This window comes from Piliocolobus tephrosceles, chromosome 17 (genome assembly GCF_002776525.5).
Source record: "Piliocolobus tephrosceles isolate RC106 chromosome 17, ASM277652v3, whole genome shotgun sequence".
Lineage (NCBI taxonomy): Eukaryota > Metazoa > Chordata > Mammalia > Primates > Cercopithecidae > Piliocolobus > Piliocolobus tephrosceles.
The window spans coordinates 18,368,323-18,393,784 of record NC_045450.1 but is presented as its reverse complement, the minus strand read 5'-3'; the positions used below and the strand labels follow the sequence as shown (position 1 = coordinate 18,393,784).

The window sequence follows — 25,462 nt, the reverse complement described above, 5'->3', positions numbered from 1 at the left end:
TTTTGGCCAGGCACAGTGGCTCACATCTGTAATCCCAGCAATTTGGGCGGCCTAGGTGGGCAGATCACTTGAGGTCAGGAGTTCCCAACATGGTAAAACCCCATCTTTACTACAAATACAAAAATTAGGTGGGTGTGGTGGTGCATGCCTGTAATCCCAGCTACTTGGGAGGCTGATGCAGAAGAATCGCTTGAACCTGGGAGGTGGAGGTCCATGGTGAACGGAGATCACACCACTCCACTCCAGCCTGGGCCACACAGCGAGACTCCATGGCAAACAAGAAACAAAACACAACATTTTAAAAAATCTGTTTGGCCAGGCACGGTAGCTCATGCCTATAACTCCAGCACTTTGGGAGGCTGAGGTGCGCGGATCATGAGGTCAGGAGATCGAGACCATCCTACCTAACACAGTGAAACCCCATCTTTACTAAAAATACAAAAAATCAGCTGGGCGTCGTGGCACATGCCTGTAATACCAGCTACTTGGGACGCTGAGGCAGGAGAATCGTTTGAATCCAGGAGGCAGAGGTTGCAGTGAGCCGAGATCAGGCCACTGCACTCCAGCATGGGGGACAGAGTGAGACTCCATCTCAAAAAAAAAAAAAAAATGTATGTTTGAAGGTATAAACAGCTGCCAGCATACTGGACTTGTCATGCCACACACCAGAACAAAGGGAAACTCACTAAGGTGACTCTAACACTCCTTGCCCAGCTTTCCGCTCAGGGCATTTGTGAATTCTCAGCATGGGAGAAGAGGCTGACGCCAAGCAGAGGGCAGCTGTGAAGCAGCAGAGCAGCTAAAATGGCTCTAAGGAAACCTCACAGAGCTTCTCAGGAGTTCAGGGCTATCAAGACAGCCAGGGGGAAGAGCAGAGAGCACAGGGAAGACAGAAATCCAGCCCAGATTTCCACTCAAGGTATTCGCCCATTAAGCTGCATACGGCAAAAGGGAGGAGCCATACAGAAAGGAGATGAAGAGCTCACGGGTGTTTTCACTGGTTTCTTGAGGGTTCAACAAGAGAAAGGATTCGTGAGCTGGAAAATAAAGGGGGAGACTGAAGCATGGAGCGGAAAAAGCACAGGAAGACAGGCAGAATTTCAAAGATGCAAGGAATGTTAAGAGAAGGCCTAACACACATATAACTGGAATCCCAAAGAGGAGGAGAGAGAGAATGTGCAAGAACAGTCTCTGAAGAGATAACAGGTGAAACTTTTCCAAAACCAAAGAAAGAAAGACATCAAGTTACAGCCTCAAGAAACATCTGTGGCCCAAGCAGGACAAGTACAAAAGCAAACAAACAAAACATACTTGGAACCTTTACAGTAAAATGTATAGAAACAAAAAAGAACTTTTCCTTTTACATTTTTTTTTTTTTTTGAGTTTTTTGAGAGATAGCGTCTTCCTGTGTTGCCCAGGCTGGTCTTAAACTCCTGGGCTCAAGAGATCCTCCTGCCTCAGCCTCCCAAAGAGCTGGGATTACAGGCATAAGCCACTGCGCCCAGCCTTCTTTGAGCATTTTGAAGATACTGTCCCTGTGTCTTCTGTGCTCATCTTTGTGCTGCAATAATAGTCTTATTGTTGCTCCTCTGAAAATAAAGTATCCGTTTTCCTTTTAAGAAATTCTCTCCACCAGGCATGGTGGCTCACGCCTGTAATCCCAGCACTTTGGGAGGCACATGTGGGTGGACTGCTTGAGCCCAGGAGTTTGAAACCAGCCTGGGCAACATGGTGAAACCCCATCTCTACAAAATAAATAAATAAATAAACAAATAAATTTGCTGAGTGTGGTGGTGTGTGCCTGTAGTCCCAACTATTCTAGAGGTTGAGGTGGGAGGATCGCTTGAATCCAGGAGTTCAAAACTGCAGTGAGCTACGATCACACTACTGCACTCCAGCCTGGGCAACAGAATGAGTCCCTCTCTCTTAAAAAGAAAAAAAAAAAATCAGAAGGAGAGGAATATAGGAGCGGAGGGAAGGCAGCAAATGTTTTTAAATGATTGTCTTTACATTTCTTAATCTCTATTATGAAGATCTGAGAATTTAATTTCATAGGTTATGGTTTAAAAAAATTTTTTTAACTCACATACTTAACCAAATTTTTTATGCAATGTGTGTATCCACATATAATTTTAAAAGCTACCATAGTCACAGAACGTCAGGGCCACAAAGTCTTGGACAAGTTAATGTATTTGACCCCTTTCTCATCTCCTCCGTTGACTCTCCAAGCAGGAGAACACCTCAGCCAGTATGGAAAGTGACAAAGTCTCTCCTTGACCAAACTCTGGGCAGGTTCCTCTGAGTTCTCCCCAGCTAGTGCTCAGCTATTGGATTTCCATGTTTGTTTTTGCACCGCCAAGTTTTAGCAAGAATTCTGTCAAGTTGATTGAGCCAGAATCCCCCTCCATATCCAATCGCCCTCAATATCTGATCAAATTCTTCTTCTACCCCCACTTGGCTATAAATTCCCACTATTTCTTGTTGCATTAGGAGTTGAGGCGAATCTCTGTCCCCTATTGCAAAACCCCACTGTAGCAGTACCCCAGAACAGGCCTTTCTCATCTCCTTTAACAAGCACCATGAATAATACTTTTGTTTTGTTTTTGTTTTTGACACAGAGTCTCGCTCTGTTGCCCAGGCTGGAGTGCAGTGGTGCGATCTCAGCTCACTGCAACCTCCACATCTCAGGTTTAAGCCATCCTCCTGCCTCAGCCTCCCGAGTAGCTGGGACCATAAGCACACCCCCACGCCCAGCTAATTTTTGTATTTTTTATTAGAAACGGGGTTTCACCACGTTGGCCAAGCTGGTCTCGAACTCCTGACCTCAGATGATCCACCTGTCTTGGCCTCCCAAAGTGCTGGGATTAGAGGTATGAGCCACTGCGCCTGGCCAATAATTTTTCTTTAACAAAAGACGTGCACTTCTCATTTGTAAAATATCACAACCCAGAAAATCAGCTTTCCTGGGCACACGGGACAATTCTTGTCTCCCCCAACCCACTTTAGGGAAAAAGGAACCTCAAAGAGCACAGGGACTTTCCTTGGCCTCCAAGTCCCTTAAATTCATCCCCCCGTGCCACCTTCTGCTCCCATTTAGATTCCCAACTTTATTAACCTTTGTATGAAATACTGGCACCCCAGATCTAATTGTGCCATGCAACTAGTCAGCTTTACCCAAAATCCTCCATTAACCCAGAAACCCAAGCCAGCACAAACGAATTGAGCTCCCATGTCATTTCATTTCTATCCTTTCTACATGAACTTGCCTTTGAGTGTAGGAAAGGAGGAGAAAGGCTGGTTGACAATAATGAACCAGTTCTACTTTTATTTTTTTTAAGGGACAATCCCTTTCACAATAATTTGCCTAGTCCCTCTGGGATCATATTTACAAAATGTACACTAACTTCATCTTCCAAAAGATTGCAATTGAAATTACCTATGAAATATTCTTGCATGGCCAGGCACAGTGGCTCGTGCTTGTAACCCCAGCACTTTGGGAGACCAAGACGGGCCTGATCAATATGGAGAAACCCGTCTCTACTAAAAATACAAAATTAGCTGGGTGTGGTGGCACATGCCTGTAATCCCAGCTACTAGGGAGGCTGAGGCAGGAGAATCGCTTGAACCTGGGAGGCGGTGGTTGCAGCGAGCCGAGATCTCACCATTGCACTCCAGCCTGGACAACAAGAGTGAAACTCCATCTCAAAATATATATATATATATATATATATTCTTCCAAACTTCCATCCCATCAAGGATGCTATCAGGCCATCCTTGATTTATTAAAAAACAAAACCCCAAAGGATAAATTTGAATAAGAGTCATCAACAGTCAAGATGGAGTTTAAAACATCAAATCACACTCCTCCTCTTTTCAAATCACTTTTTTTTTTTTTTTGAGACGGAGTCTTGCTTCATCCTGCTCCCAGGATGGAGTGCAGTCACATGATCTCGGCTCACTGCAATCTCCACCTCCTGGATTCACGCAATTCTCCTGCCTCAGCCTCCCACGTGGCTGGGATTACAGGTGTGTGTCACCATGCCTGGCTAATTTTTGTATTTTTAGTAGAGACAGGCTTTCACCATTTTGGCCAGGCTGGTCTAGAACTCCTGACCTCAAGTGAATCGCCCACCTTGGCCTTCCAAAGTGCTGGGATTATAGGTGTGAGCCACCACGCCCAGCCTCAAATTATTCTTAATTTTATCTGTTGTCATGAAAAGTAGAATGTTGAAAGGTTTATTTAACAAAGCAGGAAATTTAATGGGACAGGAAAGTCAATTCCAAATGTGTTTTCTGTCCCATTAGTAATTCTAATGAATTACTAACAATCAACAGCTGAGCAAACGCTAGATTAAAACAGAAATATGACTTCATATGCAACAATCAAATAACAGTTCTCATTTACTATGCACTTACTATATACCAGGCTCTGGGCCAGTCTTTACCTCCATTTCCTCATTTAATCAACCCAATGAGATAGGTACTATGCCCATTTTTCAGATGAAGAAGCTGAGGCTGTTAGAATTCTGGTATCTTGTCAAAAGTGAGAGCAGCAATAGAAACAGATTCAGTAGTTCCATAGATTATCTATAGGTCATGTTGAGAACTTTAAAAATTAAGTGTATGTCTATTTCCCTTAAAAGAGCGAAGTTTTGGAACGAACTTTATTTTTTTTAAAAAGGGGGATGGTGGTGAAAAAATACCGCTTCTGGGCCAGGTGCAGTGGCTCACGCCTGTAATCCCAGCACTTTGGGAGGCCAAGGTGGGTGGATCACCTGAGGTCAGGAGTTCGAGACCAGTCTGGCCAACATGGCAAAACCACATGTCTACTAAAAACACAAAAAAATTAGCCAGGCGTGGTGGCACACAACTGTAATCCCAGATACTCGGGAGGCTGAGGCACGAGAATTGCTTGAACCCGGGAGGCGGAGGTTGCAGTGAGCCGAGATCACAGCACTGCGGGACTCCATCTCAAAAAAAAAAAAAAAAATACTACTTGTGGAAATAAATCTTAAAATGTTTTTTCCTTCCTGAAAGCCCACAATAAACCATCATATTTTGATGTTCTACCACTTATTTGATGATTTCCTTAAATTTGCTCTCTGATCCCTAAGTCTGAGATGTTAAAGCATTTTCTTTAATCTCTGGATCTTTGGTAAGGTGAACAGCGACCTCTTGTGGGCATCGCCTCAAAAATCATCCCTTTTCTTTTTGCTAATATAGTTGATATAAACTGGTAAAAATTCCCCATAATTCCAACCTCCAGCAACGTAAAGGGCTTGTCTGGATCACTGGCACCTGCCACAGGAGAAAAGGCCACCATTTCACACCTCCACTATTGGCTGGGCTTAGCCCTTGGCTACTCAAAGTGTGGTTCACAGATCACCAGCAAAGACGTCACCTGGGTGGGCTAAAATACCCCACGCCTATAGAATCAGAATCTGCATTTTAACGAAATCCTCAGGTGGTTTATATGCACATTAAAGGTTGACAACAGCCTATTTTTAAATTATTTACCCCTGATCATATGGATACACAGAAATCCCACCATGATTAACCAAATTAATCCCCTTATACTGGAAACACCAAAATCCACTAAATGCTTTGCCCAGTTATTTTAATTCTCAAATAACTTTTTGGTTACTAATCACATAATCGGACCACACAGCTTTTTCTTCCACAATCACAATATTATCCAGCCCCCTTCACCGCTACACATAAAAAACTCTTAAAATGATGTAGTGATTCTGACTCCAAGGGTTGGTTTCTTGTTTTGCCTTTTTTTTGCTTTTTTGAGACGGAGTCTCACTGTGTCACCCAGGCTGGAGTGCAGTGCCGCGGTCTCAGCTCACTGCAACCTCTGCCTCCTGGGTTCAAGCAATTCTCCTGCCTCAGCCTCCGGAGTAGCTGGGACTACAGGTACCCGCCACCACGTCTGAGCAATGTTTTTTTTTTTTTTCCTCTAGTAGAGACAGGGTTTCACTATGTTGGCCAGGTTGGTCTTGAACTCCTAACATCAAGTGATCCACTGGCCTTGGCCTCCCAAAGTGCTGGGATTAGAGGCATGAGCCACCTTGCCTGGCCCAAAGGGTGGTATTTTCAAGTGTGCTATAACCACAGGATTAAAGGGAAAATATGATCTAGGGTATACAGGACATCTCATCTCCTAGCCAGGCCAAAAGGCAGCAGGGACAGCAAAAACTGTGGCTAAAAAGAGGCATTCCTGGGGAGACTCACGACAAGGCAGTGGGATTTGGGGAACCCCGCAAGCCAGAAACCTCAGCCAGGACAGATAGATTTGAGGTCCAGCTGACAAGGATGATTACTATCATAGCCTCTGGCTTCCAAACCTCAGCTATCTCTTGTGGGGCTAATTATTTTAAGTAAACTACTTCATCTCTCTGCCTCTATTTCTTCATCCAAAACATGGGGTTGTTTTAAGAACCGAATGATGTTACACGTTATACACTTTACGAGTGGTGTCTGACAGAAAATAAGGACTTGATAAATGTAAATTTAATGACAGAAACTCATTTCTCCTCTGCAGTCCTCCTCAGTCTCCTCATTCATTCACAAATATTATTCAGCATTCACCATCATGTTTTAGGCGCCACATACAAAGATGGACAAAACTCAGTCCATTTTTTTTTTTTTTTTTTGAGACAGAGTCTCAATCAGTAGCTCAGGCTGGAGTGTAATGGCACAATCTTGGCTCACTGCAACCTCCGCCTCCTGGGGTCAAGCGATTCTCCTAGGATCAAGTGATTCTCCCACTTCAGCTTCCCAAGTAGCTGGGATTACAGGAACCTGGCATCATGCCCAGTTACTTTTTGTATTTTTGTAGAGATGGGCCTTCACCATGTTGGGCAGGCTGGTCTTGAACTCCTGACCTCAGGTGATCCACCCGCCTCGGCCTCCCCAAGTGCTGGGATTACAGGCCATGAGAGACTGCGCCCAGCCAGTCCTTTTAACTTTTAAGGAGCAAGAAGTCTATTAGGGAAACAGAAAGATGAACGTACACTTCGAAGGAAAATGTTTAGAGCACCGGCCGGGCGCGGTGGCTCACACCTGTAATCCCAGCACTTTGGGAACCCGAGGTGGGTGGATCACTTAAGGTCAGGAGTTCGAGACTAGCCTGGCCAACATGGTGAAACCCCGTCTCTACTAAAAATACAAAAATCAGCCAGGCGTGATGGTGTGCGCCTGTAATCCTAGCTACTCGAGAGACTGAGGCAAAGAATCGCTTGAACCCGAAGGCGGAGGTTGCGGTGAGCCAAGATCAGGCCACTGCACTCAAGCCTGAGTGAGACTCCGTCTCAACAAAAACTACAACAAAATGTTTAGCGCATGGCCAGATTAGGAACTATAGAGACCCTGAACAATAAAAGCGTTATGGCACCTGTTTGCCTGCTTGTAATATAAAATTAAAACGCCAAAGGTAAAAATGTACTGGGATGCAGAGGCTAAGACAGCACCTTCCTGGATTTTCTGATTGCAAACTCCAGATAAATCCACTGAAGTCAAATGTTTCCCATGTTTTTGGTAAGCTTTTTGGTCAAGCTAGCATGACTTTTTTATTTTTTATTTTTATTTTTATTATTTTTTTGAGACAGAGTCTCACTCTGTTGCCCAGGCTGGAGTGCAGTGGCACAATCTCAGTTCACTGCAACTTCCACCTCCCAGGTTCAAGCTATTCTCCTGCTTCACCCTCCCGAGTAGCTGGGATTACAGGTGCGTGCCACCACGCCCAGCTAATTTTTGTATTTTTAGTAGAGACGAGGTTTCGCCATGTTGGCCAAGCTGGTCTCGAACCCCTGACCTCAGGTGATCCGCCAGCCTCGGCCTCCCAAAGTGCTAGGATTAGAGGCGTGAGCCACCGTACCCAGCCAGCATGACTATTAACTGAAAGAAAACTCAGGCCGTGGAAGTGCTCAGAGGCATTCAATGCTGATGTAGCGTGTCAAGGAAGCAGTCTCTTAAGTGTTGGGCAAGTGAAAGGAGTAAGACAAAATCAACTGTTTGTCAAGCACAAAAGCAGAAGGTTGTACCTGATTATTTCTAAGGTCTTTCATTTGCTCATTTAATCTAAGCTACTTCACATCATTTGAAGAGAAAGTAAATTATCTCGCTTTCTGAGATGCAGGAAAGATTCTCCGTCCCCAAATCCCACTATCATCACCAACACAACTTGCTTAAGTTTTTCACTCACACACACACCACCTGCTGAACCCTGAAGCTTCAGTCACTCACTCCTAGCTACTCCACACAAGGGACCTAAGGGCCTGCCAACCAGGCACACGCCACGCCCTCCCCTATGGTGAACTCCTGTTCATTCTCCAAGACCCAATTTAACTCTTCCTCTTTCAAGCCTTCCCCTAGCCCCCCGGTGGGGATAATCACTCCCTTCTTGGTGCTTCATCCGAATGCCTTCTTTGGACATCCCCTCTACTGTGTGTCTGCTCCATTATACTGGGAGCTCCTTGAGGCCAAGGAATACGTCTGAGCGCTGTGCTTAGGGCAGGATGAATGGCGGCCATTTTACAGATGAGAAAAGCAAGTCTCCAGGTGAACAGAGGAGCTCAGGACACTGACCAACAGCCAGGTCTCCCGACTCGTCCAGACTTAGAGCTGAGCCCACCATTATCCTCATCCAGCGACCCCAGAACCCGCGCCAACTTCTGCGGACGCGGAAGCCTGGAAACTCAAGTTTTCTTTAAGGAATATGGACAGGGACCCGTGGAAGGCGCAGAGAGGCAGCAGACGGGGAGAGAACCAAGAACCCGCCCGTCTGGCTTCAGACTGCTCCACTGGACCGCGATAGTGGCCAGGGATTCTACGGTCAAGACAACCTGGTGGTGGGCGGTCGACCACCATAACCAGACAGAGAGGAATTCACACTCTCAGACCCAGGCCGACCCCATCACAACTAAAAACAGGCCCTCCCCAAAGCCCACCCGTCGCTGCTTCCTTACCAAGGAAAGACGGCCATCTTCCCAGTCACATGACCGCTTGTTCTGGGGCCGTCTGCTCGGCTTCCCATCCCGACCCCGCCACGCCCCGCATCCCCGGCCGCCATGTTTGTGGAGGGCACCTGCCCCGCCCCACTAAGTCCGCACTGCACCTTCTGCAGGCGCCATGTTTGTGAGGGGCAGGCGACGCTCCGCACAGCACAGACTTCATTTTCAGCTGACGCCATGCTTGTGAGGGGCAGCTGCCCACTCCGGACAGCCCAGGTTACAACTTCCGCCGGCGCCACGCTTCTGAGGAGCAGCGTCGGCCACGACCAGCGTGCCGTAGAGTTTCTATGAGCCATGATTGTAAAGGGCAGCTGTCTACAGTGCCGGGTGGTCCCGCCTGCGGGCGTCATGATGGTGAAGGGCATGACTGCTGTTTAGCCCACCTGCGTCCTCTAGGGGCGGAAAGGACTCCAGAAGGCGGCGGAGCGAAGACGCAAACTGAGGTTCAGCCAGCACCTGGTTTTGCGGCTAATGCGCTGTTTGGCGTGGGTCAGCCATGCCCCCTCTAGGCCGCTGCTTTACCCATTGCTTTGCGGGCGGTTTTAGGCACTTCCAGAATGCCCTTCCCACGACTAGCAACCAAGGCTGCCCTAGATCCAATATGATTGACTGCCAGTAATGCACGGGGGGGAAATTAGGGTTCGCATTTCGTCCAACTTGGCAAAGCAGTTTCTAGGAAGGTGGGTATCAATTTCGACCCCAGAACGTTTTTAAAAATTATTTTAGGCCGGGAGCGGTGGCTCAGGCCTATGATCCCAGAACTTTGGGAGGCTGAGGCCTATGGGTCACCTGATGTCAGGAGTTCGGGACCAGCCTGGGCTACAAGAGCGAAACTCAGTCTCAAAATAAATTTCTTTTTAATTATTATTTTTATAACCTACTTATCCATTATGGTCCCTTAGAGAGAAAGCATCCAATGTTTTTATAACTCTTACTTTTCATTCGGGGGTGGTGGTCTGTGGTTGTTCATGGGATGGTGACCTATGACAGGGAAAAGGATCATCTCTGGAACGGGCCCTCCAGTGTTCAGCTCAGTATAGGTAGGAAAGTATTTCCAGTCCTACCTACTATTCCCAACACTGGAAGTGAACAAGGGTTAAAGGGTGGCCAGAGGAAAGCGAGGAGCTCTTCCCATACGCCCTGCATGTTATCACATGCAACATCTCAATAAGAGGTCAAGGTGAGGAGCCTTTTCCTAGGCTCACATTACATGATTAGGCAGTAACAAGAGGAAGATTCTTAAAGTTGTGCAAATTAACAGCTTTGATGTGAGCTTCAACCTTCGTATTCTCTTTTCTCCCTCTCCTTCCCTTAGCAGGCTTCTCTCTCTTAATAAGTTAAGACATTTCCAACTTGAGTTTTACCTTCTGAAAAGTCCAACTTTTAGTAGAGATGGGGTTTCACCATGTTGGCTAGGCTGATCTCAAACTCCCGACCTCAGATGATCCTTCCGCCTTGGCCTCCCAAAGTGTTGGGATTACAGGCATAAGCCACTGCACCTGGCCCAGGGGATATATTAAATAATGAGATATATCTTTCATGGAACTTGTAATTGTAAAGAATGATTATATATAATATTTGTTTTGGCCAAATACTTCTCAATATTTCTTTTTTTCTTTTTCTTTTTTTTGGAGACAAAGTCGCATTCACACTGGAATGCAGTGGTGCGATTATAGCTCACTGTGGCCTTTAACTCCTGGGCTCAAGTGATCCTCCTGCCTTAGCCTCCAGAGTACCTAGGACTACAGATGTGAACCACCATGCCTGGCTAATATCGATTTCTTTTTTGTTTTGAGATGGAGTCTCACTCTGTCACCCAGGCTGGAGTGCAGTGGCACAATCTCGGCTCACTGTAGCCTCTGCCTCCCAGGCTCAGGCGATTCTCTTGCTTCAGCCTCCCAAGTAGCTGGAACTACAAGCATGCACCACTACGCCCAGCTAATTTTGTATTTTTAGTAGAGAGGGGGTTTCACCATGTTAGCCAGGCTGATCTCAAACTCCTGATCTCGTGATCCACCCGCCTTGGCCTCCCAAAGTGCTGGAATTACAGACATGAGCCGCCATGCCCGGCCTGTTTCTTAATAGTCCTTCCCCTGGTAAATAAAAATCAAACTAGATTTTCTTTAAGATGAAAGTTTATTTTGCTTTTTGCCTAGAAACAAAACTAGTGAAAATAAAAGTATAAAAATAAATACAATTTACATTAATGAACATTCCACTCAAAAATAAGCAAAAAAAAAGTATATAAATAAAAATCCATCAAAAGCACAAAATAGTGTCTGGCACTTGTATGAGAAAAAGCTATGAACACCAAAAAAATGTGTAAAACATACGCTTTTATCTTTAAATTAAAAAAACACACGCAAGTTTCTCATCCTTACTCTAAAGCCAGTTTTAACTATCTTCGAAACATACTATTTGTTTTAACTAATTTGCATTACACACACAAAAAAAGTACACAAAAACTGTTAGCATGTTTCTTACTGGAGAGACCCACAATGCTATGAATAAGCTGTATCCTGAGTTTTCAGAATGATAAAGCAAAGTTTATCATATTAAGAAGACAATTTGATACTTTGCCTATAAATTTTAAAAAATTGACAACTTGGACTTTTCTTGACCATCTTCTAATTTTCTGGTTCACTCATTCAATACATGATACATCTCAATAAAGAAAATCAAGTTTACACCCAGGGTGGCTTATTATTTCTGTCTATAACTGGATGTCAAAGTTAAATTTAAAATGGCACAGAAAATTGGAGAAAACAATCTTCATCTCCGTATTCTTAAAAGGATATTAAGTATACAGGCTGCATTTTCAAAATACCAGTATCTCTTTAAAATTTAAATTAGATTAAATATACACTATCCCAATTTTATGTGAAAAGCACAAAGCCCTTTTTGGAAATGGTATGATAAATTAGTAGTGACATTCTCCCTCATGAAGTCATGTTTTCTTGGTAACATTTGTTGGTTGATACTTTTTTTTTTCTTTTTTTTGAGACAGAGTCTCGCTCTGGAGTGAGGTGGCACAATCTCAGCTCACTGCAACTTCTGCCTTCCAGGTTCAAGCAGTTCTCCTGTCTCAGCCTCCCAAGTAGCTGGAACTACGGGCAGGCACCACCACGCCCAGCTAATTTTTGTATTTTTAGTAGATATGGGATTTCGCCACATTGGCCAGGCTGGACTCAAACTCCTGATCTCGTGATCCACCCACCTTGGCCTCCCAAACTGCTGGAATTACAGGCATGAGCCACCATGCCCGGCCTATCGATTTCTTAATAGTCCTTCCCCTGGTAAATAAAAACAATCCAACTAGATTTTCTTTAAGATGAAAAGTTTATTTTGCTTTTTGCCTAGAAGCAAAACTAGTAAAAATAAAAGTATAAAAATAAATACAATTTACATTAATGAACATTCCACTCAAAGTAAAAATAAGCAAAAAAATGTATATAAATAAAAATCCATCAAAAGCACAAAACAGTGTCTGGCACTTGTATGAGAAAAAGCTATGAACACCAAAAAAAGTGTAAAACACACGTTTTTATCTTTAAATTAAAAACACACTCAAGTTTCTCATCCTTCCTCTAAAGCTAGTTTTAACTGTCTCCAAAACATACTATTTGTTTTAACTAATTTGCATTACACACACAAAAAGTGCACAAAACTGTTAGCATGTTTCTTACTGGAGAGACCCACAATGCTATGAATAAACTGTATCCTGAGTTTTCAGAATGATAAAACACAGTTTATCATATTAAGAAGACAATTTGATACTTTGCCTATAAATTTAAAAAAATGGGTAACTTGGACTTTTTTTGACCATCTTCCAATTTTCTGGTTCACTCATTCAATACATGATACAACTCAATAAAGAAAATCAAGTTTACACCCAGGGTGGCTTATTATTTCTGTCTATAACTGGATGTCAAAGTTAAATTTAAAATGGCACAGAAAATTGGAGAAAACAATCTTCACCTCCGTATTCTTAAAAGGATATTAAGAATATATACAGGCTGCATTTTCAAAATACCAGTATCTCTTTAAAACTTAAATTAGATTAAATATACACTATCCCAATTTTATGTGAAAAGCACAAAGCCCTTTTTGGAAATGGTATGATAAATTAATAGTGACATTCTCTCTCATGAAGTCATGTTTTCTTGGTAACATTTGTTGGTTGATACTTTTTTTATTTGAGACAGAGTCTCATTGTTACCCAGGCTGGAGTGCAATGGCACAATCTCGCCTCACTGCAACCTCTGCCTCCCAGGTTCAAGCGATTCTCCTCTCTCAGCCTCCCAAGTAGCTGGAACTACAGGCATGCACCACCATGCCTGACTAATTTTTGTATTTTTAGTACAGATGGGGTTTCCCCATGTTTGGTCAGGCTGGTCTCAAACTCCGGACCTCAGGTGATCCACCCGCCTTGGCCTCCCAAAGTGCTGGGATTACAGGCGTGAGCCACATTGCCCGGCCAGTTGATACTTTTAATGGATATGTTAGTGGTGAAAAATCTTAAACATGGGTGTCTTCAAGCAATGCAGAATTTTAGCCAGGCAATATTCTTATCCTGAAATCTGGATTTATTATTATATAGCCCTTTATTCTCTCCTAAATCAAGCATGCTAGAAAAAACAGACTATGAAGAACAAAATATACAGACTAAATAGAAAATATAACTGCATGCAACATATTATTATTTTACAGAAATGGATGTAATAATGCATTCCCAAGAGCTACATTCAAGAAGATTGTGCTGTCTTCCCCAAATTTGTTACCCGTCACAGAAAGATCTTATAACCTAGTACAAATGTTTCTAACAGTACTGGAGTAACAAACGTGAAGCCTATCATTTCTGTAAGACAACTAGTTGTTCACAGGAATGTATGCTTCTGACCAAAATGGTGATCCACATTAACTTCTATAGTAGATTTTAGTGGACCACAATTGGCTACATGGTTATACTATAAGTCAAAGAATGTGGACTTTGAGCGGTTAATCCAAGTTTTTAAAGTTATAAAATGAGGGAAAGGCATTCTTCTGCAGTAAGTTCCCTTTGAATCAAACTCAAAAATCACTATGCAGAAATGAATGAAATTTATGTTTTAGAACTTACTTATAATTTGTCTTATCTTTTCAATATTCTGTAAAAGTAAACCCAAACATCCTTGATGTTTACAAAAAGGGTCTCTGTAGACATCTGGGCATATAAAACAAACTTAGGTTTGTATAGGTAAGCACAGAGATGATGCAATTACTAAATACTAATTTGTCTTCACCCAAACTTATTATTAAGAGGAAAATAGGGGCGTGGAGCAGGAATTACCAAACTGACCAAATGATCCAGATAAGTGCTCAGCCTTCTGATATCACTTTGTCTGTGTAAACTGAGTCCAGGGTTAAATAAAGTCTTGGGCAGGGAAAATAACATGGATAATAATCCTCCCCTAGTTTTATCCTAATGAATGTTGTCTTCTTAAATTGTCGCAACATTTGGCCGCTTTCTTTGGATTTTTCCTGCATATACTCCTAAAAATAGAGCAAAATTAGTATTACTTTTCAATGGTAGGTTTTCTATAATGATACAATTGAATGAGTTTTTACTCTGGAACAAACACTGAGGTAGGCAATATACATTATCATATTTAATCATTATATGAATCATCCTGAGGTAGAAATTGTTATGACCATTTTAAGTCTAATAAAACTGAGGCATAGGAGAGCACTTGCCTAAGGAACGGAGCTAGAAGAACTCTGATAACCGAATTCCACCTGATGTGTTATTTTACTTAACCATTTTGCATGACCACCTCCTACTCTGCTTTGATTAGTGGTTTCTGAATTTCACTATATAAACTCTAGTCAAGCACAAAACATCAAATGAAGAAATGTGTTTTAAAACTAAGTCAAAGATCACTTAACGATAAAATCAGAGATTGCAATTTAGGTTTGTAAAACTATAACTAAATGCTTTGCAGCGTACTTAAACATTTTAGAATTCTAATTCAGTCTAAGAGTATGATATTCTATCATAACAAAAATTAGTTTTCTATAAATTGCTTAACAAAGAATTTGCCTCTGTTTAGAGCAAATCAAAACATAATTTCAAATTTGTTTAAAACATAATTCAGACCATTAAAACTCTAAGCAGGAAAGAGTAATATTTTAAAAAGCGACAATGGATTCCTGTGTTCAGATTCATAGTTAGCATTTTAACCAGCCAGTATCCCAGACTCTCAGTTTATATAAAAGAATACAATTCTGTCTAGACAAGGTGGCTCACACCTGTAATCCCAGAGCTCTGGGAGGCCGAGGTGGGCGGATCACCTGAGGTCAGGCATTTGAGACTAGCCTGGCCAGTATGGTAAAACCCCATCTCTACTAAAAACACAAGAAATTAGCTGGGCATGGTGGCATGCGCCTGTAATTCCAGCTACTCAGGGGGCTGAGGCAGGAGAATGGCTTGAACCCGGGAGGCAGAGGTTGCAGTGAGCCAAGATCACACCACTGCACTCCAGCCTGAGCAACAGAACAAGACTCTGTCTCAAAACAAAAACAAAAACAAAAACAAAAAAAGAATACAATTCTTTAGTCTCTTTCTATTGTGTAAATATGCACTCATGTGTAAGTAAATCTTTAAAAAACAACAGCAACAGATTTTTGTACTTGTTTAGATAACATATTAATTGTACATGTTAATTCAAGGGTTAAGTTCATTTGTATTAATAATTATGTTTCAATGCAATTAAACCTCAATAGTTCAAAATAATGAACTTCATTGTATGTTACTAACTTCAATGACTGCCTATACATCCTTTATACTGTTGACTATTGCTGAATAAAAACAGTACTTGCTATTTTGCTTATAAGTTCACAAGTGACAAATAGTGGAGATGAAATGCATGAGAAAAGAACATGGAGAGTAGTCACTGTGGTAAATTGATATCAGGCAAAACAATACTAATTCCTCAATGATTTTCCAACTTGCTAAGTTTCAGTGCAATATAGAATATTAACATGAGAAAAATAGAAAATGTCTTAAAATTCCACAGGTCTGGTGTTTGGTCTGAGTCCTTTCAAATGGTTATCTTTCAAACTAGCTTATTCTGACTGCCTCTGGAGTAAGCAGTATCTTCAGCTATGTAATCCTTTAAGACAATTCCATTAACTGTCACTCACAATGATTTCCAAAGATGACCTTTTAAATTATCCTATCTATGTGTGACACTATGAATTATATTCACTACATACATACAAAAGGTTAGCCATCATTTCAAAGTTATGATCAATAGCTTGTTTCCTCCTAATTTGAAGGAAATCACTTAGTAATAAAAGCTCTAAAATTTGCCTAATTGTATATTAATGGAAAGATTAGAATTGATTAAAGATTAAATCTTCAATGCCTGGTGATTAATTTAGGTTTCTTGTAAATGTCTAGAAAGCAGTATAGTTAAAGCACAACAATTGGAAAGTATTTTTAAATGGATCACATAATTTTTAAGTGAGCTTAATCAAAGTATCTTAACAAAGATACCTAAAAAATATTACAGCATTTGGTTAAGAGCTTTGAATTAGCTCAAGAATGAGTTTGTCTTCTCGCCACCATAAACAGAATTTTAAAACACAGTTTTTAGTTTAGCTCTTACTCCTCAAATAATGAACATGAGGAGAGATTTAGCTCAAGCCTCGAACTGAGCAAAATATGAAGCCCTCCTCCCACTGGCATATTCACATGTGATCTTATAGTCTGAGGACAAAGTTTTATCCCCTTATGTGCAGACACACTTCCCCAAGCTGAACAGGCAATGCACAGACTTAGCACCAGAGATGATCATTATCTTTTATTCATTAAATAAAAAGGTTTTCTGAATTAAGCATGGCAAATTCTACAATTTTTTCAGAATGAAAAATACATGGTGCTTTCCATAGAAACATTATAGAAATCAAGACTGGAATCACACTTTTACTAAGACTTCCTGACTGCCACACAATGCTAAGACCAAAAAACACTAATAAGATGACCATGAATATGCCAAAATTATGGTGGCAAGGAAAGACAATCTATTCAACTTCTGTGGCCTGAGTTATGGGGCAGCTTGTGCACTTCCTTCTATTGAATGGGCTTCAGGAATTCATTTTCTACAAACCTGAAACAGGCACTCTGTTAGGCACTCTGCTCTGTGAAGGCTTCTGTCTATTTTGCACAACCCCCTTCACTGATGTCTTAGGGGTTCTAATTGAATATAAAAAAATTAATAAGTCACTGGCATTAAGGTCTAAATGTTCAAAATTCAAAGAAAGCAATCACATTGCATCAACTGTCCAAAGCACAAATAAGCTTGAAAAGAACTGAAGTCTCATGCATGCGCACAGTAAGGAAAGCTAAACTCTGGCTTTAGCAGGAGACTATAAGGATGAGTCACATTCTGTTGGAGAATCACTTCGGTGATGCTGAACTTACTATATGGATATTTAAAATACTTTATGAGTAAAATGGTATGAAATGAAAAGTAAAAACATGCCAACATAAAACAGTAATTAGAATACACAACAGTACACCAAGAGGGTTACATTTGAAGACAAAACTTTAAAATATCTTTCCCAGTGCTATAAAGAAAAAAATCCCATTTGAAAAACCATTATCCTTTATGTAAAGAACACTAGATTTATTTTTCCCTCTCAAATCTAATCTTGGTTTCCGTAGTTTTCAATACCCGTGGTGTGGCATTCTTACCCTTGTCTACTAAGTAGCCTATGAACAGCTGCATTCTGTCCTTGGTTTGGCTGAAGGACTCTGTTGACAAATTAAATAAAAAATTAATTTAAAAGGATAAATTCCATTTTTTCCCATTTTCTTCCAATGGATGAAAGATGATGATCATAAGGTAAAAGTCAACTATGCAACATGGCCTATATCTTACCAGAAAGCAGAGCAAATCGACTAAAGCATATTAATATGATACTTACATTTTGCTCACTAAGAGTCCAAACCTTAGGTTTTTATCAGCAAAGAAATGTCCAACATATAGACTAACCCTTGTGCTTGTAGATAATTTTCTTATACATATACTTTACAAAAGTTAACTTTTCCTTTCAAACCAGTGAGAGAAGAAAGTATCACTCTCATTTTACAGGAGTAAAAAACAGGTCAGAAATAATAAAGTTCACTTTTTAGCTTTCATTATTTTTTATTTATTTATTTATTTATTTTGAGATGGGTCTTATTTACTATGTTACCCCGACTGGTTTGAACCCCTGGGCTTAAGCTATCCTCCTGCCTCAGCCTCCCGAGTAGCTGGGATCATAGAAGCATGCCACTGCACTCAGTTTAAGTTAGTTTTTCTTTTTGAGACGGAGTCTTGCTCTATCGCCCAGGATGGAGTACAGTGGTGCAGTCTCAGCTCACTGCAACCTCCGCCTCCCGGGTTCAAGCAATTCTCCTGCCTCAGCCTCCTGAGGAGCTGAGATTACAGGCACATGCCACTATACCCGGCTTTTTGTATTTTTGTATTTTTGTATTTTTACTAGAGACAGGGTTTCACCATCTTGACCTGGCTGGTCTTGAACTCCTGACCTCGTGATCCACCCACCTCAGCCTCCCAGAGTGCTGGGATAACAGGCATGAGCCACCGCGCCCGGCCCAGCTTAAGTTAGCTTTCTAAGGTTTTTAAATAAGTATCAAAGATCCTCTGGACTGTGTAACTGAACTCAAGACATATCACGCTCAAAATTTCTAACACAGATAGCATGTCCTACAAAAGCTCCAGATACATCTGGTCTGACATGTGACCAGGTATACAGCCAGGTATTCATATGAATCTTGAGCCTGAGGACCACCCCCCACCCAATTCAGCAAGAAGTGATCTACTGATGTCAAGAAGAACAAAGTCAACAAAAATGAAATTTGGGATTTAAAATTTTTTTTTGAGATAGAGTTTTACTCTTGTTGCCCAGGCTGGAGTGCAATGGCACGATCTTGGCTCACTGCAACCTCTGCCTCCCGGGTTCAAGCAATTCTCCTGCCTCAGCCTCTTGAGTAGCTGGGATTGCAGGCATGCGCCACCATGCCCAGCAAATTTTGTATTTTTAGTAGAGACGGGGTTTTCCATGTTGGTCAGGCTGATCTCAAACTCCCGACCTCAGGTGATCCATCCGCCTTGGCTTCCCAAAGTGCTGGGATTACAGGCATGAGCCACTGTGCCCAGCCAATTTTTTTTTCTATAAAAAACAAAAAGCCTCTCATTAAGACTAAGTGATTTTTTCTCACCTTGTTTCAGAAGGATTTTGTTTAACCAGAAATTTCTTATTTGGCATTCCCATTTCAGCAGCTCTAACACAATATAAAAATAAGGACATAATATGTTTAGAGAAGGGAGGAAAACATGCTTACAAATGTAATACAGGAGACAGAAACAAATCATCATTTAGAAGCTGGTGTACTACTGGAAGACCTGTACTAAGCATATTAAAGACTCCATTCAAGAAAGAAGAATTTTTTTAAAAGTTACTAAGATATTTTTCCCATTAAGTCTTTATTCCCCAGAAACCTTTAGGACATCAGAAAAAGCATACATTTAGTCACTGAATATAAAGATTAACTGTTTTTAAGCTTGATCAACTATCAGTTATGAGTTGAATGTTGTCAAATTTAGTAAATAAATTCATCTAAGGTGAAATGAGATTTTAGCACCTGATTTTAATAAATTTCTTTATATAAAGGGGATTTCTATCAGCTCACCTGCAGAAAAATTAACCCTTATTTCTAAATTTAAATATGCAAATAGACCAACAGATGACTACAATTAATTGGTTTGATAACTAACATGACGTGATACAAAAAACTTACTTCATGTATTTCTTCCTATCAAGAGACTTCTGTGTTGCAGCTGAAAGAGCCACTCGTGGACTTTTCATTTTATCCTTTAATATACAAAAGTAATGTCAAACTCTACTGGTACCAATTAATACCACTATATTATAATACAGAATGATCCCAAACTGCCTGGAAAAGCTTCTCTCTACTAACATTTTTAATTTAGTTAAATCATCTTGTTTTGTATTTTTGAAGCAGTCTAATTCTAAGAATTACATAATTAGAATTATGTAAATTTTGCTTGCTTTTCCTTTGCCAATTATACTAATTGATTCAAATCACAAACTCTGATATACTTCAAATTAATTTGGAGCCTGTTTTCTAACTCAGACTTCAAAAAAAGTAAAACCCACGTTATAAATGAATTCAAGAAAATTCAATCAGGAGCAGCTGATAGACTGTATAAGCCTTCTGAGCAAAACATTCAAAGCTTCAACTCTAAAATCCAATCAGAAAACAATATGTAATTCTTAAATTATGTAATTCTTTTAAATCTATCTACAGATTTAAATGTTGCTAGTAATTCCAGGAATTACTTGTGCTTAAGAATTATCAGAAGGGTGCTGAAGTCAACCAAAAATGACATTTAATATCAATTACCCTAAACCCAGAAGAACTCTATTCATTAGAAATCATATACCATTTGCCTGAGCATTTTCTCTTTGCGAACGTCTCGATCATGATGTAGAATAGACATTCTTTCAGCTGCATCCATTACAAAGAATATGTCATGAATACCATACAGGGCAGCTCGCAACTAGACACAAGAAAATAAAATATTGTATACATTTAAATGATGAGGTCAGAGTTCAGGAATACTATACACCATGTACACTTACTTATAGAAAAAGGTTAAAATAATTTTCATTGAAACCTATTTTCAGTAATTAAATAAAAAAGGAGAAATATAATACATCCATGTCTTAAAAGCCTTCAGGATCCACGTATTTACCTGAGCTAACACTCTTTCCTGAAGTGAAGCATCTTGAGCTGAAACAACGCCTCTCTTTAATGGTGCTTCTGACTGAAAACTTCTTATGAATTCCATAGTATCCTGAAAAAAGAAATGCTCCTTCAAACACATTTTTCTAGAAAGATTTGTGATCACTGGAGTTTCCTTTTTTCTTTTTCTCAGTCAATCCAAAATTACAGTCTTTCCTCAGTATCTGTGGGGGACTGGTTCCAGGAATCCCTCAGATACCAAAATCCAAGGATTCTGGAGTCCCTTATACAAAATGGTTATCTGCATATAACCTAAGCACATCTCCCATGTACTTTAAATCATCTCTGGATTAGTTAAAATACCTAATAAACATACATGCTACATAAATAGTTGTTATATTGTTTAGGAAATAATGACAAGAAAAAAAAGTCTGTACATGTTCAGTGTAGACACAACCATCATTTGTTTTTTCTCAATTATTTTTGATCCATGGTTGGTTGAATCCACAGATGTGGAACCCAGAGATAGAGGGCCAACTGTACTAAGAATGTAAATAAAACTGTTACTTATTAGAAGTCAAACACCACTCACTTTCAAGCAAGAGAAATACACACAAACTGCTTCATTTACATGTTATTCATAATATTATCTGAGTAAGATTAACAATTATTAGGGGAACCAGCCCCCAATATTTCAACGTAGATTCTTTCTATTTTTCATAAGTGTTGGCTGGCTGAGAAATAAAGAGAAAGAATACAAAGAGAGGAATTTTACAGCTGGGCCTCCAGGGATTACATCACATATCGGTAGAACCGTGATGCCCACCTGAGCCTTAAAGCCAGCAAGTTTTATTAAGGATTTCAAAAGGGGAGGGGGTGCAAGAACAAGGAGTAGGTCACAAAGATCACATGCTTCAAAGGGCAAAAAGGAGAACAAAGATCACACGCTTCTGAGGAAACAGGACAACGGCAAAATCAGAAACTACTGATAAGGGTCTATGTTCAGCTGTGCACATATTGTACTGATAAACATCTTAAACAAAAGAAAACAGGGTTCGAGAGCAGAGAACTGGTCTGACCACAAATTTACCAGGGTGGAGTTTCCCAATCCTAGTAAGCCTGAGGGTACTGCAGGAGACCAGGGAGTATTTCAGTCCTTATCTCAACTGCATAAGACAGACACTCCCAGAGCGGCCGTTTATAGACCTCCCCCGAGGAATGCATTCCTTCCCCAGGGTATTAATTATTAATATTCCTTGTTAGGAAAAAAGAATTTAGCGATATCTTCCCTACTTGCACGTCCATTTACAGGGTCTCTGCGAGAAGAAAAATACGGCTCTGTTTTGCCCAACCCCACAGGCAGTGAGACCTTATGGTTGTCTTCCCTAGTTCCTAGAAAATCACTGTTATTCTGTTCTTTTTCAAGGTGCACTGATTTCATATTGCGATTTCATATTGCTCAAACACACGTTTTACAATCAATTTGTACAGTTAACACAATAGTGGTCCTGAGGTGACATATATCCTCAGCTTACGAAGATAACAGGATTACGAGATTAAAGACAGGCATAAGAAATTATAAAAGTATTAATTTTGGAAACTGATAAATGTCCATATTAAAATGAAATCCTCACAATTTATGTTCAGAGATTGAAGTAAATACAGGCATAAGAAATTATAAAAGTATTATTTGGGAATTGATATATGTCCATATTAAAATAAAATCTTCACAATTTATATTCCTCTGCTGCGGCTCCAGCCAGTCCCTCCGTTCGGGGTCTCTGACTTCCCCTAACAAACAAACAGACTTCTAAAACTGCCTATATTACAGTGACTAAAAAGTGTTTAAGTTCTGAACTAATCTGTTAGCTCAGCTGTCACAAGACTGATAGAAACTAAGACAGAAGTAAAATACAAACAATTTACAGGAATCTTACTTTTACAGTTTGTCGAAGTTGCTTCAGCTTATCTGTCTGCATAAGTCTACGAGTAAGAAATCCTTTTGCCACTGCAGTTATTTTGTTAAATTTTGCTTGTATTTCCGGACTAAAAACCTAGGAGAAAGAAGATAGACACAATGTTTATTGGTGTTCATTTATACAGTCTAAGATAATATAGCTTTTAAGAAAAGATAAATAGATAGATGGACATGTATCATTAAGTTTACCCACTTGAGACCATCTAGTTTTGGCTCTTCCAAAAGGCCTTGTTACTGACAGTTTAGTCAAGCCACTAGTTGATGATCCCCAGAGGTAGAATGGTGCTTCGTTTGCAGAAACAAAGCTATACTGCAGGGCAGAATTTGTGAAACCTAGAGAAACATACATATAGTATTATACCTGATGTCACATAATTAGAATACAAAGAACATCCCAATAAACACTTGTGACACTCATAAATAGCAATTGCCTCCAAAACTGACCCACCTGCCGACTTAAAATATTTATGGACTTTAAAGCTTATGTACCAGATGGATCTTTTCAACACAAACAGTGTCTCAGGACAATTGAGATATGAAGATAAGCTCTTTAAAGGGACTAGGGAATTAGAGGTAATTCAAGATCACTCAGGAGAGAGCAAACTGTTTTCACTCGAAGTATATCACCTGCTGCATGAATGATCAGACTGGGCTCTGAGCCGAATTTCCTGATATTTTCCTAGCAAAGATATTCTTTGCTCACAAACTACTCACAAGTCTTTAATCTCCTATCTTGTCATTTTTCACTGGTTACTAAGCAGCTGGCGAAGAGGGTTGGACATGGAATCATTTGAAAACAGGAGATATAATCTTACAGTATGCCAAATAAATATCTTACTGTAGGATCATTTTCCCAAATGCAAAAGGATTTTTAAATATTTACCAGAACTATTTGAATTTGAAGTATGGAGTGAGTCCGCTTGAGATAGCATTGTTTCCAGCAAACTAGAGTCACTTATTTTTCTCCATTCTAATTCCACTGCACTGTTAATGTCCAACTCAGAGGCTTCCGCTGTCATTGCCTTCTTCTCTTTTAACATTTTCTCCTGCTCTTCTATTTCCTATAGATGAACAGTTTATTGTAACATGCTAAACTTTTTAATTATGTCCCAAAATGATATCATTTTAGGCTTAGCCAAAAGTACATGTAATTATCAGCAATTATTATTTCAAGTTTTTCTTCCTCAAATTATCCTTCCTTCCTGCTCCCTTCCCTTACCTTCTCTCTCCTTCCTTCCTTCCTTCCTCCCTCCCTCTTTTCTTTTCCTTCCTCTCTCTCTGTCTCTCTCTTTCTCTCTCTCATTTTGAGAAAAGGGATCTCACTCTGTCCCCCATGCTGGAGCGCAGTAGCACAATCTCGGTTCACGGCAATCTCCACCTTGCGGGTTTAAGTGATTCTCCTGCCTCAGTTTTCCAAGTAGCTAGGACTACAGGTGTGCACCACCATTTTGTAATTTTTAGTAGGGACAGGATTTCACTATATGTTGGCCAGGCTGGTCTCAAACTCCTGACCTCAGGTGATCCACCCACCTTAGCCTCCCAAAGTGCTGCGATTACAGGCATGAGCCACGGCGCCCAGTCTATAATGTATTTTAATATGTGATAATGTATAAATTATTAATAACTATAATAATATTATAACAAGTGTCATTCTTTTTTTTTCTTTTTATAGAGACAGGGTCTCCCTCTGTTGCCCAGGCTGGAGTGCAGTGGCTACACAAAGGCGAAATCATAGCTCACTGCAGCCTTGAATCTCTGGGCTCAAGTGATCCTCCCACCTCAGCCTCCTACATAGCTGGGACTACAGGCTCATGACACCATGCCCAGCACAAGTGTCATTTTTATGATATAACTCTTGCAGAATGTGTACTTTAGCACCTATTTATAAAATACCTTTTGAAAATATTAAGCTTTAAATCAAGGATTCAATAAAATATCCTCGATAAATTATGCAGTTACTTTTAAATAAGGATCTAAATATCAAACTTCACATGTTGACAAAAAATACCATTCATGTATCAAAATGACTCCCTTACCATAAGACATATGGAGGAAAAAATTACAAGTATTCTATACATGACCAAAATTCATAGGTATCCTTGGCTAAATTTCACTTACTAGTCGTATATCCCCCCACATTCCTCACCTTTTGCAGTCTTTCTTGTTCCCTTTCCTGCTCAGCTATGAGTAGTGATAACTGCTGAGCGTGCTGTTCTTCTAGTCTCTTCCGCATTTCTTCAAAAGCTAGCATCTTGCTTTTTAGTAACTCCTCGCTTTCTGAAAAGAAACATGTCTCCTCCATTTAGAAAATTCACTACTAGTCTAATGTCTGATATTTTATACCATTCAATTTAAATTATCCTTCTGACAAGAGAGTATTCCTGGATCTGACATAATACAATCAAGATATAGCTGGGTCTGCACTTTGAACCACATTCACATTTTCCACTCCTTTTATTTCATGATACTCAGTAAAGTAAGACCTGTATTACATCACCTTTACCCACTCATTCAACAGATCCCATCCTGATCTGAAATGACAGACCCAGGACTATACATTCAGACAAGATTCTCCTGACTATACTTAACTTTCAGATATGGTTCTAAACTGCATCCTACCACCATTTTTTTTTTTTTGACACTTGTCCT

At 40.4% G+C, this 25,462-nt stretch overlaps 2 protein-coding genes across 10 annotated transcripts in view; both read right to left on the bottom strand.

The window, feature by feature from the left end:
* Positions 1–9,137, bottom strand: part of VPS35L (VPS35 endosomal protein sorting factor like) — a 148,886-nt gene extending 139,749 nt beyond the window's left edge. For all 3 annotated transcript variants that reach the window (XM_023225070.2, XM_023225069.3, XM_026455354.1), the window contains exon 1: positions 8,973–9,137. In XM_023225070.2, coding sequence (XP_023080838.2) covers positions 8,973–9,076 — 104 coding nt within the window. In that variant the 5' untranslated portion in view covers positions 9,077–9,137. The remainder of the gene's footprint in view (positions 1–8,972) is intronic.
* Positions 9,138–12,337: 3,200 nt separating this feature from the next.
* Positions 12,338–25,462, bottom strand: part of CCP110 (centriolar coiled-coil protein 110) — a 30,727-nt gene continuing 17,602 nt past the window's right edge. For 3 of the 7 annotated variants that reach the window (XM_023225025.1, XM_023225023.2, XM_023225027.1), the window contains exons 5-15: positions 24,960–25,090; positions 23,697–23,874; positions 23,007–23,146; positions 22,773–22,889; positions 20,846–20,947; positions 20,534–20,650; positions 19,867–19,940; positions 19,288–19,350; positions 17,755–17,814; positions 17,168–17,253; positions 12,338–14,549 (exon numbers count right to left, since the gene is read on the bottom strand). In XM_023225025.1, coding sequence (XP_023080793.1) covers positions 14,497–14,549; positions 17,168–17,253; positions 17,755–17,814; positions 19,288–19,350; positions 19,867–19,940; positions 20,534–20,650; positions 20,846–20,947; positions 22,773–22,889; positions 23,007–23,146; positions 23,697–23,874; positions 24,960–25,090 — 1,121 coding nt within the window. In that variant the 3' untranslated portion in view covers positions 12,338–14,496. The remainder of the gene's footprint in view (positions 14,550–17,167; positions 17,254–17,754; positions 17,815–19,287; positions 19,351–19,866; positions 19,941–20,533; positions 20,651–20,845; positions 20,948–22,772; positions 22,890–23,006; positions 23,147–23,696; positions 23,875–24,959; positions 25,091–25,462) is intronic. The other 4 variants (XM_023225029.2, XM_023225024.2, XM_023225026.1 and 1 more) reach the window with 3 other exon arrangements.